At 33.8% G+C, this 20,114-nt stretch overlaps 1 protein-coding gene across 1 annotated transcript in view; it reads left to right on the forward strand.

Annotated features, from left to right (window-relative positions):
• The first annotated feature begins 7,767 nt into the window (after positions 1-7,767).
• The window catches only part of LOC122801873, a 226,390-nt gene continuing 214,043 nt past the window's right edge, over positions 7,768-20,114 (forward strand). Inside the window, exon 1 of the mRNA XM_044071535.1 lies at positions 7,768-8,524. Coding sequence (XP_043927470.1) covers positions 8,215-8,524 — 310 coding nt within the window. The 5' untranslated portion in view covers positions 7,768-8,214. The remainder of the gene's footprint in view (positions 8,525-20,114) is intronic.

Consider the following 20,114-nt stretch of genomic DNA (forward strand, 5'->3'; position numbering starts at 1 on the left):
CTGTCTGATTTGTATTGCTTATTGGTTAGTTAGAATGTGAGATACCAGTCATTGAATACATGTTTTTATCGAGTGAATGAATGTTATTGTAATTTTATTAGCTATTCGTTGACTGACTGTGAGTCCAATTTGGACTGTTCATTGTTTAGTTAGAATGTGAAGCACCAATTATTTGCCACATGCATTTATCCAATGTATGAATATCTTTGTAATTCCTTTAGTTATTCATTGGTTGTTAGGTTTTGATTTTGTGACTATAATTGGTTGATTCTTTGTGACATTTATTCCTGGTCCAAGGAAGCTGTGTTTTAATGTGAAAGTGCTTACCTATTATTATATTTTATCACATCTCATATGTGTAGCTGAAGTATTTATTCATATTAAAAACTTTTGTTACAGCTGTAGTGGTAAGAACATTATTTATTTTTTACATTTTGCTTTTTCATTGTATGCCCGTACTTGGTTTCTTTCTTTTCATTGTTTATACATTAAAAAGGAAACACATTTCCTTTTCTCATGCTCTACACATAACCCAACTAAGTTCAGTTCAAATTTGTCTGAATAGGGATAGTGTGAATCAAAGAGCTTTTTAAATTTAAGATGTATGTCAAGGTTAGGGACAGACATAGGGTTAGTACATATTACAAAGGTGGAGCAGGGGGCGAAGTTCTCTTTAATGTGGCATTATTCAGATGACTTTTACTTCTGCAAAGACTGTGCATATTGACTTAGCATATATTATAAGGTTATTTAATAGTTATATTAAATAGTTTATATTCTCATGAGCACTCTTCTATTTAAACTGTGCTACGCATGGCTGCGTCTTATGTTCTGATGCTAAGGACCTTTATACAATTTCATGTAGTTCATCTAAAGCTACTGATATAAGTACATGTAATTTATTTCTTTGTAACAATAATAGGTGTAGACAGTCAGCAAAGTGGCTGTAACTGCTAGTGGGGGGGTCTCTCTGTAGATGAAAGTACCTTATGCTCATACCCTCTGGTCATTTTTAAATAGTCTTTAATCTGGCTTTGTAGGACTAGTGTGCATGTGTGTATGTAAATTAAGTTGGAATACTTTAGCTAATATGTGTTTGTGTGAAACAAAATTGAAATATGTGACTTTGGTCACTATTATTATTTTTTCTTGATAGTCATGTGGGTAGGAAAAGACATGCTGCAGGTGGATTGCTTCTGTGAAGGGCGGGGGGCAACGACACAACACGTAAAACTCACTGCCGAAGAAGAAGAAGAAGTCATGTGGGTAGGATGCAGTCAGCCTGCTGATCTGATAAAGTTAAAAAAATCATTAGTCTGTCTTTGCAGGACTAGTGTGGGATTATGGAAAACAAATTATTTTATAGTACTTTATTGTGGACATTTTTTAAACAGGAAACATCTTTATTAAATTATCACATATGATATAGGCAGTCGTACATTTATGTAAATGAAAACAAACCATACTGACATAATTTTATTTGCAAACATTATACATTGCTTATAATCTATCCAGTCATTGTCAGTCAAACATTACATAGCTCATTCATATCCTGCCTTCTTTTCAACCTCGTTCCTCCGTTGCTTGTATTGTCCCCACAACTCATATTTTTCTTATGTAATTTGCTCCTACACTTTTCTAAAGATCCCAATTTCGGTTGTTTTATCTCTGTTATTATATTCACTACTTCTAGTAAAGTTGGTTTAGACTTTGAGTTCCATTTTCTAGTAATTGCTTTCTTAGCAGTCAGCCTAATTAGACCCAACAAGGCCTTACTATGTCTAGGCAATTCTGATTATGTATCATAACTCAAGAAAAATGTCCTTGGTTACACCAATTTGCTCACCCAGTATCTCTGACAGAGCAATCTGCAGAGAAACTTTAAAGTCTGCCACCCCATTACACTCCAAGAAAATATGTTTCTAGTTACCTCTTTCTTCTCCATCACACCTCCAGCATTTGCTGTTTACCTGAGGAAAAAGTATTTGGAGTCTACTTGGGGTATAAAATACCTATGCAAACACTTTCAAGCAAAGATTCTAAAAATTCTAGACATTGTTGCATATTTGGGAGACATACATATATCCCCCATTGTTTCTTTGTGAATTGTTTATCCAATCTCTCTTCCCAATCCTTTCTAACTGCCTCTGATTGATGCTTATGGTTATCATGCAATATTTTGAATATTCAACTAATTATTACTTTTTTTAACAGCAGATAATGTTCTAGATTCTACTAAAACCTCTACCAGTGCTGGTCTTTCACTTAGGACTCCACTATTTCTTTCTCTTTGCCTATGCTCTGATATCAGTCCTTGATAGGGAAGGGAATCTTTATCCTGCAGTCCAAATAAGTTTTTGGCCTCTTCCCATTATATCACCTTTCCCTCTCTAATTATTTGCTCCCAATATCTTGGTTCTTTTACCAGTTTTCTCCAATAAATTCCAGCCCCCTCTTACCTTATTCTCTGTATCCCTATTTTCAGTCATCCCTATTGGCAGAATCTCCTTTTTCCATTCCCACATTGGCTTAGTTCTTAGAATATTTTCTGCCACTTTATAAATATAATATTCTGCATGGTTATTGTTATTCTCCATAAGGATCTGCATCCAAAATTTCAGTCTCTTCTTCTTTCTTGAGCTTTCCTCCTGTTTCACTATCATCTCTTTCCACTTTGAATTATAGGTTTCTACTTGTGCTATGTATAGGAGCCTTAACTATGCAGCTCTGAAATACCCCATTCAAATCAGGTAATCCCAAACTGCCTTTGTTCAATTGGAAAAATCAGCTTATCCTACTTAACTCTTGCCTTCTTCCCCTCCAAGATAAAATCATTCAGCTCTTTATTAATTGCTATCCACAACTTCTCTTCTGGTTGATAAAAATATGCCTGTCCTGTGTATAAAACTAAAGGAACTAAACACATTTTTAAAGTTCACATCTTGCTATCCATATCCATATAACAGAGCTATCAGTTTCTCAGTTTTTGTATTATTTTTTGTTTAGTCTCTTCCCACATATCCTTAGCTGTCACATCAGAATCCTTTTTAATCCATACCCCTAAGTACTTTATTTTAACATGTCCCCATAAATATGGATATTGCTGAACCAATTTGTGTGTGGGTACATAATTTACAGCTATTGCCTTTGTTTTAGTCGCATTAATGTTGTATCTCAAAAAGATTTGAAACTGTCTCAAAATATTCCACAACACTGAAATGTCCTTTTTTGGTTTTATCAGGTATAAAATAATATCATCTGCAAATAGAGCCAGCATTTCTCGACTACCATACCAATTATATCCTTAAATTTCTGAGTCTCTTATGTTTTGCAAATGATTGTAAATATAGTGCAAATAACAAAGGGGAAAGAAGACACCCCTGCCTGGTTCCTCTGCTCAAAAAGAAATTATCATAGAGAAACCCACCCACTTTAATTTCTACCTCCAATCCCTCATATATCCTCCTAATTAACCTTATAATTTTATCAGTGAATGCAAATGCTTCCATTGCCCTGCTCATAAACTCACAGTATACTCTGTGAAATGCTTTCCCTGCATCAAGACCCACCAACAGCAATGGTATTTTCTTACATTCAGCTACCATCTGGATCATCAATGTTCTGTTAATGTTGTCAAATGTTTGCCTCCTCCACAAAACCACATTCATCCATGTCTACCAAGTTTGGTATTAATTTTGCCATTCTTTTAGCTGTTATAGACATAAACACTTTATAATCATTATTTAGGATTGAAATGGGCTTGTATGAATCTGAATCTGATGGGTCTTTACTCTCTTTAGGTATTACACCCACCACTGCTTTCTTCCAGGACGTTGGTGCTTCTCCTCCTCTTAAGATACTGTTAAACAAAACCTTCCGGATATTTATCAGTTTTTCCCTTCTAGCTTCCAAACCTCCACAGGAATACCATCTATTCTCGAGGACTTTCCCGTTGGTTGGTTATATATATATATCCATTTTTATCTCATCTCCTCCTATTCTGTGAGCAATTGATCCTCATTTACCACTAACCTTGGCATATTTAATTCTTCCATAAACATTTCCATTTGTACCTTTTCATATTTTTCTGCTTTATACAGACTTTCATAAAATTTCCAAAATATTTCTAGTACCTCTACATGATCACTTGTTATCTTCCTTGTTTTAGGCTCCTTAAGTTTGGTGACAACCCTTTCTACTTTTTATTGCTTGATTCATTCCACTAAAAGTTTTTGTACTCTGGTATTATTATCAAAAACAGTTACTTAACAGCAGTCTTTCTAAACATATGCACACTATCAAGGCAATCCTTTATTTTCTGCTGAGCACTAATTGCTCCTCTTTTTGCTCTGTGAGAGTCCCCCTATTCTGCAATACTTTAACATTTGTCAGTTCCAATAAACAATTCTTGTTGCTTCTTAACCATATCTCTCTTTATTTCCACCCTAATTTTAAACTCCATTGAATTACCACTCCCTTGCTATATTTTCAGAAGAAATTTCCATTTTCCCTGTTAGCTTCTGAATAGTTTCCACTAGTTATTCCTTAAATTCCTCTCTTTTTGACAGATAGGAAAGTGCCAGTATCTCATTTTTATTTAATTACCCTCCATTTTTGGCACATGATGTGAAGTAGTTATTTGAAGTGTAGGAATACTTTCAATTAAAAGCACATATTCCTGTGAAATGTAGGCTCTGTCTGGCCTAGCCCAGTTTTTGTATCTTGGGGAATAATATGTAAGTTCACTCCAAACTCCTAATACTGAATTCACATCTTCCATGTCAAATATTTTCATAAATTTCTTCAAAAATCTATCCTCTTTTGTTATATTTTCCCTTCTGGCCCCCCAGACACATCTTCTTTGCTGCAAATCAAATTCCAGTCTCCACCTATAAGTAATATTCCCTGATGAAAACTGATTATTTCTCCCAGAAATTTCTTAAGCTCCATTATAGTAGTTTCAGGTGGAGTATTAATACATGCCAGTGTAATCCTTCTCCCTTGCCAGTAGCCTCTCAGTACTACATATCCACCATTATTATATTTTTTTTCTCTTATTTATTTATTTATTTATTTTACTATTTATTTACATTTGTTGACCGGGAGAGTCCGACTGGACACAGGTCTGTTTTCAGCGGAGGCCCGGGGAGAAAAGTTCCACATTAAGTATTATTTGCATTATACAGTTTAAAAACATAGCATTTAAATATAGACATTAGTCCAGTTAAGGACACAAGACAAGAAGAAAACAGATGTAAAACAGCTGTAGAACATAGTACAATTTTAAAATATGGTGGCATATACTAAACATGGTTACAAATGTAGTTGAGATTCATCAGTGAACAATTGATACAATCTGTTTTTGAGGTACATAACAGCCATTAGCAGTTGTTGCTACAAGAAGTTAGTATTATGTGGTAGGTAGTCTCAGAACATGAGTAGCCAAGCTTGCTAAGAGTAGGTTGTTGATAGGGGGCTGAGAGAGGTAGTGGGTGGGGGGAGTGGATGGTATTGGGGGGGGGTTGCAGAGCTCTTCTTGCAATTAATGTAAGTACTCCTCTTTTCCTTTGTCCCAGGTATTCCACTGAATGACCACCCTGAAAACCTTTATCAAATGTACACATTCAGTTCTTTCCAAATTTGTCCCCTGTAACATAACTATTTGCACTCTACATTTGTAATGTAGTTCACTACTCCTTCCTTTTTTTGTATATTTCTGAGTCCATTAACATTTAAAGATAATATCAAAAGGCTTATTATGTTAAAAATTTATTATTCCCACCTTTTATTTATAACAGTTTTTGTTAAGTTTCTAGCGCCAGCTTTTGTGTTACATGCACACACTAATGTTTGGCAGGTTGCCTTCTATGCAGGTGTTTCTTTTCATATCCATTTTAGCCTATGTCACATCTAACAAAAAATTGTTTTATTGAAAACCCTCTACCAAAAAAAATAAATAAACCCACAATACATCCCCAAACCTATTAACTTAATATTATAGCAATAACCCACGCCTGGGTGTGGGTAATGCTAAATTTACCCACAGTTGGCATGGTTTGGTCCCGAGGGCGAAGCCCGAGGGACCAAACAAAGCCAACCGTGGGTAAATTTAGCATTACCCACACCCAGAAGTGGGTTATTGCTATTATACCATGACATTATTTAAGAAAAGAAACTATTACTTTTCTTAAATAATGGCATAGTATAATGACTGTTTACTGCCCTTCCGCAGATGTCTGGCATCTGCGGCAGTTCTGATGTACTGCGCGCCTGCGCAGTACATCAGAGCTGTGGGCAAAAGCAACGGAGAAAGCAAGATCTCCGTTGCTTTTTTTTAGTGTTTCGCTATGTTAAATGAGTTTAACATAGCGAGACAGTTTTAAAATAAGCAACGGAGATGTCCGTTGCTTATTTTAAAACTGTCTCGCTATGTTAAACTCATTTAACATAGTGAAACACTAAAAAAAACCAACGGAGATCTTGCTTTCTCCGTTGCTTTTTTTTAAAACACTGTCTCGCTATGTTAAACCCATTTAACATAGCGAGACAGTGTTTTAAAAAAACGTGTTATACTAATGGAAAAAAGTCCGGGCGACCGGACCTTTTTCCATTAGTATAACTCGATTTACAACGGGCACGCTGGCCAATCAGCATGCACGTTTTTCGGTGGTCATGGTATAACAACACATAAAACTATGTACAGCTTCAAATACTGAAAACTGAACTTCCTAATAGGAACAATTGGCCTTAACTGACAGCCACTCTCACAAACTTGGGTTAACCTAAAAGGAAGGTTATCCATGCTACGACGCATGGTACAGCCTGTGCTTCTACTAAGTGCTATGTGGTTGTGTCTTATCTTTATTGTTCTTCCAGAATGAGAAAACACTTGAATGCTTTTAGAAAACATTATCGCCTAGCCATTGAAAGAAAACTATTAAAAGAAAGAAAGAAGTATTCTGTTTTTATTGCTCTTTATCAGTTTGACCCTGGGATGAGCAAAGACACAAAATTCAGGGATTTTTAATTTTCCCCTAAAAGGTTGCCAGCATAACAGGTTTTGCATCAGAATGCATTTTCTGCAAGATACGAAGTATGAGACTCAGATGTCTGTCATTATTTAGTGACTTCAACCTTCAATGATTTGCTAGAAAAACAAGATTTTTTCGAGGAACGGATTAAAAAAACCCAAGGTAAAAATCTGGACGTTCTGTAAAAATCTGGACAGTTTAAAGCTATGTTCACCATCCATTAATCAGGTTACTTCATTAAATGCAACTCACAACAACATCAAACTAAAACAATAAAGAATTTACTCTGTAGCCCGTTCTAATCTTCAGGTCATATAGTGAAGAATTTGTGGAGTGCTTCCCATGGTGAAACAAACACCTATGTCATGTGCTATAAATAAACGTGTGACTGACCGTTTAAAGCAAAGACCAAGTTTAAAACCGGTTGTGAATTCTGGATGGAGGTAAATGTGGGTGAGGGCTAGTAACTTAACGGACTATGCATGCACAACACAGACATCATATTTTTTGCAGCTTTTCGTATACTTCATACCAGCATATGTGGCATTTAACAGTTATTCACCAACCAAACGAAACAATTCCCATCAGATGACAGGTCTTTCTAACTCCACCCTAGTTACCGTGTCAACCGAACTGTTGCGTCACTTTACGTAATACGTGCTTAAAGGTCTTCGACTTTTTTACTAAAGTACCCCCCCCCCCACCGACGTAATACGATTCATGATAATTTATTTAAATAAATTTACAGAACTACCAGGTTCCACCCGATGGCGATACTTCTCTTCGCATCCTAGAAAATTGTATTGAGTGCATTATGGGAGTAGTAGTTTTGCACATACAGAGTACGAGCATCGCAGACACTATTGGATCCACGGCCAGTGTCCCCTGCTTGTTTGCGGCTGGTGGCAGGGACTGCCAGGTTGCTTGTACGGGGAATCTTACGCTAAAAAAATGACACTCGAGCCTTCGGAGATCCGGACTGATCGTCTTTTCTGCAGAAAAGGCATCTCTAGCCCCTTCAGTTTCGAACATTTATACGTCATAGGGTGCTAGTGGCTCTTGGCTAACTAGCTGGGGAAGTAGGTTTTGTATATGTTGACAAGGCTGGGGTTTAATAAGATTTTATCAGAAGTTGTTGCCTCGTGAATCGGCGAAGAAGGGGTCTCAGGACTTTGGTGTGATTATGGCTGGCAAAAGCGCTGGTAAACGGGGTACCGCCAGTGATGCAAATTTAAGCAAATGTTTTGGCGCAAAGCAGGAAATTGCCGGTGGTTCTAGGGAACGGGTTGGAGTAATAGGAAGTGTTTATGAACGCATAGGCGGTGTGTTGTACCGTAAAAAGTGGGAAAACGGTTCTGTAAGTTATAGAGAAGTGCCCGAGAAAGATAAGAGACAGGATGCCATCGCATCTTCCCACCAGCGGAGGAATGGAAAGCATCACTTCAACTTGGAAGAAACGTACGGAAATGTGGAAGCAAGCTACTGGTGGGAAGGTGGGGTCTAAGTTTATTACGCACACAGTTCTGTTGTTTATGTACATATTTTGTAATACTTAATCGGGGAGACCAACCTTGGCTGTTGTGGTTATCTCTGATGAACCGTCTCTGCCTAAAGTTCTGTATTTGTGTTGCGACAATTCGTGATTATGTTTTAACTGTTGTAAACAGGGAGGATGTGTTAGGTTCAGCTAGGTTTGTGTTTTTTTTTTTTTTACTGTGTGACCCGTTTAGTTAAATATAACCCACTCTTTGCATGATATACTTTTTTCTTCTTCAGCAGGGTAAAACATGCTTATTAAGCAAATAAGTTTTAGTCAGAGACTACCAGGTTTCTCTGATTACTGACTGCACTGCAGTACTGGGCAAAAATCGGCAGTCTGCTTAGAATTTCCTGGTGTGTGTGGAAAAGAAACACCAATTTGGAAACTATGTGAAACCAGCTTGTGCTGCCACCCAGAGGGACTTTTTTGACCTTGAAATTTCAACTGAACCTGAAGGTGGCAGTATAGGCTGTTTTTTAATAAGTTCCATATTGGAGTCTTGTTTAGTTAGCAGCTTCTGTTGGTGATGTGTAGTCCAAATATGTTTGATTTATTTTTGCGTACACATCTATAACTGCAGAGCAATTACATTATTTTATTTCACATATTTAACGAGAATACACAGAATGTTAGTCGCAAATTAATATTTTAAATATAAACTGCTGGTGAAGCAACTGATTGGACAGCTAGTTTGCTGCATACTTTTCATGTTTAATACAATACTAACAATCCAGGTATAAACATTTTGAAAAAAAAAGTTGGTGTTTAAGTAAGTTATTCTGTATTAGTAATGTACAACTTGCTAAACTGTTAAAAGGTAGAGTGATCATGCATTTATTTGTTTATTTTTTGGGGGGGCATCTTATTGCATATATTGAGAATGATTTGGCTTATTTATTTGAATGTGTTTGTTTGACGTAGGACATTGTCCAAATCTGACCAATTTCAGCCTCATCCCAAGGTAAAAGTTTGACCAGACATACAGAATAGACAAGAGAACAATATAAATGTGATAATAAAACAGTACAATGGTAGTGTAATGCTTTGGATACATAGTAAATCCAATGTATTCATTTACAATAAGTAAAAATGTTTTGCAACATTAGAAAAATTAAAGTAAATCAGAGATGTGAAAATGAATTTAAAGATTATGTCTACAGCATATAACAAACTTTTCTTTTCACACAAAAAAGTCTTCACATATGCCTGTGGGGACTTCTCTGTGTAAATAGTTTGTTTTGCAGCCTAGTGAAAAATACATAGTTTTAAAGATATATTTTCCAAAAGTGGAAGACTAAATAAACAGAGCCGTATTTACAGGATTAATATTAATGGGAGGGCAGGAGGCGCTTACGTCACTTTGGGTTTCAGCTCTAATTATGCTGGATTAGTATAGGTAAGTAATTGTGTAGTAGTTATGTACTTATTTCTTTTCCTTTCTTCAGGTGTGAAAGGGCAGATATACATAGTACATACTTTCTGTGTGTTGTGTCTGGAGTCATCTGTGGTGAGGAATGAAAAGTGGGGAAGAACTGTTAAAGGAGACAATGTAAACAATTTCTGTCAAGAACATTGCACATTCAAGCATACTTGGCATGTGAAAACAAAGCAAGTCAGAATCAAGGCACATAGAAAGTAAATAATGTATGTTTCAAAACAAATAAAGATTGTTTTTATGGGATGTTTTCTTAAACAATTTTGAATGATCATATAACTAGCAAAAGTTATTTAAGCATGTGATAGGCATTGCACAATTAGATTCTGATGGTATTTTTATGTTTTCTGCTGAAGTTTTTTATGTTGAGACAAAAGCTGTTAATCTTTATTTGTAATAAAACTTGAACATTGCTGCAAACATAGTTTTAGCATTCTGCTGACTTTGATTCCCATTTTGTGTACCCAAGAGGTGGATTTTTGTACGATCATTTCCTATGCAATAGCCAATGGTTATTATATCAACCCAGTTCTAAAATGGAAAAAAAATACTGTTTTTGACTTTTTCATTGTGGAACATTCAATATGCAAAATGTAAAGCACATAATTTTTAACCTAATTTTGACCTAAAATATGGAACTTTTGTTGTAATGCGGGACAGTTTTGGTTTATTTAACAACACTGTACCTCTCAAAAATGAAGCATGGTTGGTGATAAGTTAGGTTAAACAGTCTATATAGAGTGTCTGTAAGGACCGGTTTAAAACTATTAGTTACACAATTAGCTATATAGTCAAGTTCCATGGGGAAGTATTTTTGGTCTTGATTAGCCCTTTCAGTAAATTATCTTTAGAAATAATTGTGGGATTAAATTATTTAGATATGTCATGGCTTTGGATAGAACTCTTGGAAGTGAAGTTGGCACTATATTTGTTTTAAGGATATTGGCATTGACTGCTGGACCAGAATAGTAGGTGTCATTAGGAATGTGTTCAGAGCAATGTATGGTATGGTTTCTTAGTTTTATATTGTTAAAATGATTTATAATTATCTTTGGTTTCAGAGGCTAACCTAAGTTCATGGGCTCACTCTTTAGTGAACCTAGTGTCCTTCACTTTTTCTTTTTGTAATATTTTTGATGATATTCTTGAAAAGTGGAGTTTTGGATTTACTTAATGCAGGAACTTTCTTTCTTGTGTTGTATAATTTGTTTAGGGTAGTGGGCCCCCAGTTTCATGTGATACTTGGTTTTGGTATCAACTGCTAGCTCTATGTATTTTTTCAAATAGATGTAGAATTGTTAGTAAAACTTGCTGCTGTATCAAGATCAGGGGAGGTGCAGTCATTTTTGTAATTTATTTCATCATAGAGTAGGTTGAGGTTGGCACATTTGTAGTTGTAAAATTCATTGGGTGTTGCTGTATGAGGTTTTCAGAGTTTAAAGGAGGAGGTCATAAGTTTGTGGTCAGATGTCACTAGCAAATGCGATACCAAAGGAGTACAGCAAGAGGCAACCATATTTATAAGAATCTGGTCAAGATTCCTGTGTTCTCTAGTAGATTTATTTACCGACTGTTCAAGCATATTTTTGTTAAGTTTAGGAGTACTTGAGCATATTCTGCTATGGAGAAATAGGTGTTCCAGTTCATTAAAAGTTGGTTAAAGTCTCCCAAGATAATGAGTTTTTTGTTGTAGAGAGATCATCTAGAACTTTGAGGAATCTTGTGTGGTCATTGGCACCAGGGGAAAATTTCTTCAAGAAGATATTGATAATTACTTCTGTCTAGAATGATCTTTATGGATCTGCTTGGAGGTAATATAGTCCTTGAGAAATTTGGTGACTTCATTGCATTTGCCATTGGGTCTGAAGGCATGAAAAGCACAAAACCTTGGTACAAGAGCGAGTGCTGCCTTTACATCTAAATCAAGTCTCAGCAACTGCATAGACTTAGATGTTTTTCAAATGCAGGATTGCCTCAAAATTGGACAGTTTATTGTTTAGATCTCTCCTAAGTAACAGATCTTGTTTAGATCTCTGTTATTTAGGAGAGTTAACTTAACATGATCCAATTTCATGACTGATGTCAGTTATGTTGAAATGTCTATCAGATGGCCATTGGATAAAAAGGCTGTAGGGGACAACAAAAGCTCTATCCAGTACGCAGAAGCCTTGGAGTTAGAGATGCATACAGTCCTTTGTGAAGAAAGCTGGACTGTCAAAGTATCTCATGCCATGCTGCCACATACTAGATTCCCTTGGTATAGCACTAGCTTTTCAACTAATTATTCCATGTTTTTATTACTGTGATATTTGTAAAAGTTATATTTTGCCAAATAGGGTTGGGTCTTCATACTCAACATGGAGGAGAATAATAACTCCTAAGAAACCAGTTTAGGGTAATAACTTTTATTGTTAATTGTGTACCGAGGAATATATATTTATGCATCTTTTCCCAAAACTTACCGAAAGTAAAGTCGGTAGTTTATTTGGCTAAATATTCTAACCAAAATTTAGAAATGAGTTTTAGATTTGAGTTCTTAATGATATTGCTATATGTGTATGACTAACTGGATTTGGTTGACATTTGTTAGAGCTTGTAACAAACCAAAGTAAACTTTGAGATTGCTGTCTTACAGGTTCATGGATAATGAATCTTTAAGGCTTCAGTTCCATGACTGTTTCATTAGATCATCATACTGTATTAAATTACCATTGCTAAATAAATCCTTTGCACTTTTGTATGTGATTTTTATAAAATGATGAAGGCAGGGCCATTAAGTTATTTAAGGTCAATGTTGGTATTGTTTGTAGGTTACATAAGTGAAACTGTTTAAGAATATTGAGCCTGAGCCATTATTTATTTTATTTTTTTAGTTCTGCCAGACAAGTTTATGGTAATTATACTTAGATGATGGTAACTTATTAATGAAGGAAGGAGATTTAATTTTTGAGCTTTGCACAAATTGCAATAAACTTTGTTTTTGTTAAGGTTTACTATAACCTGAGACTTCTTAGGATTTTGATAAGTTTGCGTAGTTTTGTACTATATTGCCTAGTCAATAAGTTTAAGCCAGTCTTTTTGCTTATCGTTCAGTAGTCTGTAGTGACAGCCTGTGTCTTTCGTTCCTTTAAATTTCTTAATTTGTTTGTCTGAAAATTGCAGCTGGTGAGTTTGTTTACAAAGTTCGGTATTCTGGAAAAAATATTTAAACCACTTATCCAGATTCAGTTGAATAGTCAGTTATTTTATAAAATTTTAAAAGAAAACAATTTACCATGATGAATCTAGTTGATACTTATTATTTTATATTGGTGAAATTGAAAGATTATTTAAAGTATGATAATTAATGCAGAAGTTAGTATCTCGTATGGGCTGTAAAGTTGATTTAAAAACTAGTTTGTAGTTAAGAGACTAACGTTCTTTACCTAGTGAGGGAAGAAAAAGAGTTGTCCAAGTATGATTATATAAATCTGCAATTCTGAAAATAAGTTGATATGCACATCTGTATCTTTATATTTAATGCGTGTAATGAGTAAATTTACAGTAAAGGAAAGGGAAAAAGGTTCTAATATGAACTAGTGTAGAGTTGTGGGGAAAAGGGACATCTTTGCCTGGTACCTGTGACAATTGTAATAGCTGGTGAAGTTCTTCTATTACTAAATTGATTGTTTAAATGCAGTTTTGTTTAAGATAACTATCAAAACTATTGGGTATGTTTTCCAGTAGTTTAATGGAGAAATGTAGACTAGGTCAAAAACCTTGAGGCCGATTTTTGGTTGTGGTATGCAGTTATTTCTAGAGTAATGTTATTGTTTTGTATTTGAAGGCTTTCCTTAAATGTGGATCAGAGTTTAGAACCTACATTATAATAATGTCATAAATCTGTTTGTAAGATTGACATTGCTAACATTAGTGTCAGCATTTATTAAAGAGATGGGTCTATATTTTATGATGATGGAGGATTAGGTCTGGGGTTCAGAATTAAAAAACTAATGGAGTAATTCAGATATGAGTACCAAGCTTCTCTGCTTAATTGTAAAGCTCATTTAGAATTGGGCCCAGGTTTTTTTAATCTTTTCTAGAAAGCTGCATTAAATCTGTCTTGACTATGTGCTTTCACTGGATTCAGTTTGCCAGCTCTGTGGAGCACTACAGTTAGTAATGACTGATATTAGTAATGACTGATATTTAATCTCTGAGGATAAAGGAGGACCATGGTATTTGTTCAGATGTTTAGTTAGTTATTCTGTTAATTATAATTATCTGGTTCCTGTTAGAAGAAATAATTTGGTATGTGACCACAAAGAGTTCTGTAATCCAGTCAGGGTCAGTAAAGAAGTGATTAGAAATGTCTGATTTATCAATCTTGAAAAGATAAGTTTAAGAGTTTAGAAGGGATTTGGCTCCATTCGGGTAATTTGGTAAACAGTTTGCTTTTACAATTTGATAAGTCAGCATAGTGTATTTATATTATTTTATAAGGCTGAGTTTATATTGCAGTTGGTTTAGATTTTTTAGTCATGGTTTTGCATTTTGTATTCTGTTGCTGTGATTATTTTATTACCCTTTTCTTGTTTATATATGAGGCAGCGCTTTTCAACTTTTTTATCAAATTTTTAACAGAAAAAGAACTTAACTTAGAAATAATCATATATGTACATTTATAACTTGAGTATTATATATATGTGTATATACATTTATATATGTATACATGTAAAATATATATAATGTTTAATATAAGCATGTGTACATGTATGTGTAATGTATAATCTAAATATAAGCATTAAAACAATCAATACTTTTCAAGCAAATTACTAAGTTTAAGCCAGGCTTTGTAAGAATGTGTAATATTTGATGTTCTCATCTTTGTAGTTGATAATTCATTACTGCATACATATTTTATTAAGTTAGTAAAATCATCACATGAGAGAATAACATTCTTTTTCCAATTTTTAGTTATTTTTCTAAACATTTCTAGAATAGACCAAAGAAGAGGTACTTTAGTTCTAGGTATTATTTCAGGAAATGGAGCATTAAATGAAACCAATGATTTGGATATATTGCATCTATCCAAAATAATTGTAGCAGTTGTATACATTAATGTAATTTTGTTTGGTCTTCTAAAAGTTCTATGTAAATATTTCCAGCTAAAAATTTTCCAATGCAGCGAAGAAGTGGCTTTATCAACTGAGTTCAGTAATAACTTTATTTTCTTAGGAAAAAGCATCATTATTCATTTTGTAGAATAACTCCAATAAAAGTTATTGGATGATAAAGAATAAGATCTAAGGATTCTATAAATGATTGATGAATAAGGCTTATTTATTATATTATTAACATTTACTAAAATTTCTAAATTTTTTTAGAAAAGATTTCAACTTTAAATCGTATGGCATATTAATTTTTGTAATTACATATTTTTTGCATTTCTGCAAGAATAGCCAGTTATTTAGCTTTTTTTTACTCCCATTAAGGAATTGTTGCCAATAAATTAGATTATCATTTTCTTTTAATGTTATAATTTTATAAAAATTAAAAGTTTCTAAACATTTTTCTATAAGAAATGTAAATATTGAAAATAAGTTCTTAATATGATTATAGTTAATAAACTTCTTAAAATAAGTAAGAATAAAACTAAAGGACAGTATGTGAAATATTATTTCTATTTATAAAGTAAAGTCCAATCAAAACCATTGGGAACAATCTGTGTGTGATCTATAGTAACAGATTTATTATTGTCAAATAACATTTTTGATGAACTGATTTCCATTTTGATTCATAAGTAGAATTAAGCCATACTGCAATAAGTTTAATAGCTGAAGTTGAATATAGTTTGATATCTGGAGAACCCAAGCCTCCATCATCCCAGGCTTTCCTATGCCAATTTAAAATAAATATTTTGTTTGTTCAGATACCATAGAAATTTGAGAAGGATATTATTTATATTTTTTAAAAAAATAATGAAGGCGTCAAAACTAATGTCTGTATAACAAGTAAGATTTTAGGAAGCATTGCCATCTTAATTAAAGTCAGAAAATCTCCCATAGTAAAGTAAACTTTATTCCAATTACTCATTAATTGTGTAATATTATCTAAAATATGCTTAAAATTAACTAATTTCAAATCTTTACATTTTGAAGTAATAGTGATACCTAGGTATTTAATTTTGAGTGTTATCTCAATTAAAATTCTTTTACAAAGCTATTTAGTTTTTAATTAATAATGATTAGGTTTTAGGCTTGACATTCTTTCAAAATACTTCATGGAATTAACTGTATTTTCTAACTATTTTTCTATATTACCAATTGTAAGAGGAATATCATCTGCAAAAAGTAAAATGTTATTTCATTTAACCTTACGTTTGTGAAAGGCTGTATTACTAGAGCAAATAATGGTGATAATGGACTACCCTGTTTCATCCCTTTTTGTATTTTAAAAATTTTAGAAAGAAAATAACATATTTTAACAAAAGAATAAGCATTATTATAAAATGTAGAACTTAATTTTTCTGTTGTATTTATATCTGTATATTCCTTAAGTACTTTGAAAATATACCAATTTACTGAATCAAATATTTTATCTAAATCTAAACTAATATAATGTTTGTTCTTGTTTTTGTTTGCATAATATATTAGAGTATTTAATCTAATTATATTATCTTGCCTGTTTTCAGCTTACTTTTGTAGTTTTTTAATGTAGCGTATCTAATCATAGTGATGTGAGCATCTGAGGTTTCAATTTGAAAAGTTTAGATGCTCTATTATTTGTATAACTTTTTTATCTCCTTCTTAAGTTCTGATTAAGTAGCTGTCATATGGTGAGATTTTGCATCCAGTTTGTTGTGCAAGTAAGTTGAAGAGTGGTCTGAGAAGGACAAAAATTAGTCTTGACATCAATTTTTGAATGTCTTAAGTCTGTCGATAAGAGAAGTCCTTTCTGAACCACAGTAGTGAACTGCTGTATAAAGGTGCATCTTTTAGTAGTAGGTCCTTCTTTCATTTGTATAGATTGCATAGTCCTAGGCTTTTGTGATTTCATCAGGTATGGCACTTTCTGATTTGGAGGCAATTTGCGTCTTTTGGCTTTTCCCGGTTAGGGGTCGCCACAGCGGAATAATATTAATATTTAATCTGTCCAGCCTGGAATTTATAGCCACTTTCTTCTCCAACCAAAAGAAATAAGTGGTCCTTGTAAAGTTCTGCATCTTTGTTTATGATTCATGAATTCAATCCTTGTGCGGCAGTGTATATAATGACTATGCATTTAAAAGTTTGGGTATCCCAGGTGCTGAATGTTCAATAAAAATAAACTTCCTTTCATTGTTGCTTATTAATCTCTGTATTTGTGGATTATATGATTTTTTTAACCATGATTACTACACAGTCAGTGTTTACTTGAGAGACAAAAATATAACCAATCCATTTTTTTAACTTTTGTCTGAGTGCTGTACAACCATATTTGTCACCTATATGCATTGTTTATCAAAATGTGACACAGGTTTCTGAAGAGTTCCCCACACTTATTATTTAAAAGCCATTAAAGTTACATGATGTAAGCTTAATAGCTGTTACATATTAACAAAGTAAAGTGTCAGTGTGGCATGTTACATGACATGCTGCTTAATTCTAAAGTGTGGCTGGAATATGGTGAAAAAGCAGAAAATTTACTAGATGGGATAGTTCAGTCTTTGTTTCAGCAGAACAGTAGCATGTATCAAATTTTTTTTCATCCTGAAGAATATTATAGCTTTTTAAAAATGGTAGTAGTTAAATAATTTGTTTCCTTTTTTTTCTTGCTGAGACAGTGTAGAACCATTATGGATATAATTTAAAGAGACATTTGTTATTGTTCAGACAATTGGATGGTTCATGTATGATGAGTTGATGTCAAAGAACCTGACTTTCTAGATGTCACACAAGTATTTAAGTGGTTTACTTGTAGCAGTTGTGATGGTATAAATCTTGAAATCTTGATGTAACTCTCGTTCCAGCATTTTTTGCATCAGCAACAAACTTGGAAGGCATACCTTTGATAGAGGTAGATGGCATTGGTTTAATCTGAGTTAGCATAAAGGCACGTGTGACTTCAGTAGAAAAGTTTGACCTGGAAGGTATTTATCCAGTAGGAGAAAAATGAAAGGTATTTATCCAGTATGTGAAAAATCAGTTTGAGCACAACGAACACCTTGTATTCAAATGTAGGATGCACAGTAGGGACACGTGCCTAACTCCAAACTTGAGGGAAGGCATTTGGTTAAGTTTCCTAGCAATAATTTAGAAGTTTGATATAAAACTCATATTGTTTTCGCACCCATCTTTCTGACCTGTGAGTGTAGCTCATGAGCAGCTTGCTTTTGCTTCCAGTGCCAGGTCTCGCTGTTACTGTAAAGACTTTAGAAGTGTAAAGGTAGATGTGAATATATTGGATCACATTTTCCCAGTAGTGCACTTATGACAAAGAGAAATTATAGAGAAAATTTAGCTCTGAGTTCCTTCGATAGAGGTAGAAGATGAAAACCATTTATATGATGTCCTCTACAGTTTTGCCAGAGGAGGAAGTCTGAAATCGTCGGGAGTACTTTGTTGGAGAGAGAAGGCTGAAACCATCAGAGCAGTGTAAAAATTCTGCACCTGCCTGGGGAAAGAGTTTACTCGGTATCTCATAGCCTCTTAAATTAAATCCTGAAGAGTAGCTAAAGGTGACCAGCATGGAAAACCAATTCCACTAATTTCTTCACATTGCTGCTTAGTATGAAGCAGTGTTGGAAAAAAAGATGACGAGAGAGCATTAAAGTCTTGTGAGAGCATGAGTATGTCAACTTCTCCAGCTGTAATATGATGGTACTGAAAATGGAAATTAGTACAGGATCTGTAATTCAGGTGTTTTTGTTCTCCTACTTTTTAAACAGCTTGGGATCAAAATTGATTTTAATGGTATGAGTGTTTTGTATGTATATATGTGTGTTTCATGGGACTTGGCAAATGGATGTCCTAGGACTAGTTCTGTTTATAATTTATTGTGTTATCCATGACTGTAGCACTGATTACTATAAATATATTAACAGAAACATAAAATAGTTAAATGTTTCATACTGTATATATCCTTTACTAGTCTTTTAATGCCTTACTAGGTTTATTCAGGTTCACTTTCATTAATCTAATTGGGTGACATATCTTAAATATCCTCTTTTTTTAATACAGTGATATAAAGTTTTTGTTCCACTAGGAAGGGTAACAATGAGTTTTCCTTTACATAATAGAAGTTTGCTCTATGCTGTGTCTAAGTATATGTTCAAGAGTATGATATCTGTACTATTTATAGTAGTTTTTATTAAATGAGTATTTCCTTTAGAGTTTGTTTTTCCCTTTGTAAGCCTGAGTTATACCTTAATTGGACTTCTAGTGCATCTATTTCATTAGAAAATCTTATACATCAGTAAAGCTGTAAAAATAGTAAATATTAAATACATTTTACATTTTATGCATAGTTATACATGGGTATTGCACATTATGTATTTAATACAGAGATCTTCTAGACTTGATAAGATGTCAGTAAGTCGTATTACAGCTGTTTAAGAAATGGATTGACAGAAAGGGAGGACCTCTCATTCACACTAGTTTTAAGGCTTGAAGATTTTATGTGTTTGCATTTTAAGACTCTGCAGATTAGTCTGCTGAAGAATTTTATTTGTTTATTTTTTGAAGTTTGATTTTAGTCGGTGTGAGATATGGCATTGTCCTGACAATAACCTTAAATTAAGTAAAGCCGTTTTTTCTTTTGATAAACGCATTTGAAAGCCAAGTGTTAATCTTGACCTGCAAGGCACGGTTTAATTTTATGCAAGATCTATTTTACATTTGGTGGTCTGGTGTGATGGTGATCTTAACTGGAGAATGAGTATCTTTTTACAGGTAAGTTGTTAAAACCGAGGTGTTTCTTTTTTAGAATGTGTGTGTAGCTGCAGGTAGTGTTTATTCTTAGTGTTTTAATGTAAATAATAAAGTAAGCATATACCATTTGTTGTTTTTAAAATTAACTGGAAGTTTGTTATAGTGGCATGTTTGTTTTCTCTGAATTTGTATTCAACATCGATATGTGATTGTGAAGC

Source organism: Protopterus annectens, chromosome 5.part0 (assembly GCF_019279795.1).
Source record: "Protopterus annectens isolate FY-2018-M chromosome 5.part0, PAN1.0, whole genome shotgun sequence".
NCBI lineage: Eukaryota > Metazoa > Chordata > Ceratodontiformes > Protopteridae > Protopterus > Protopterus annectens.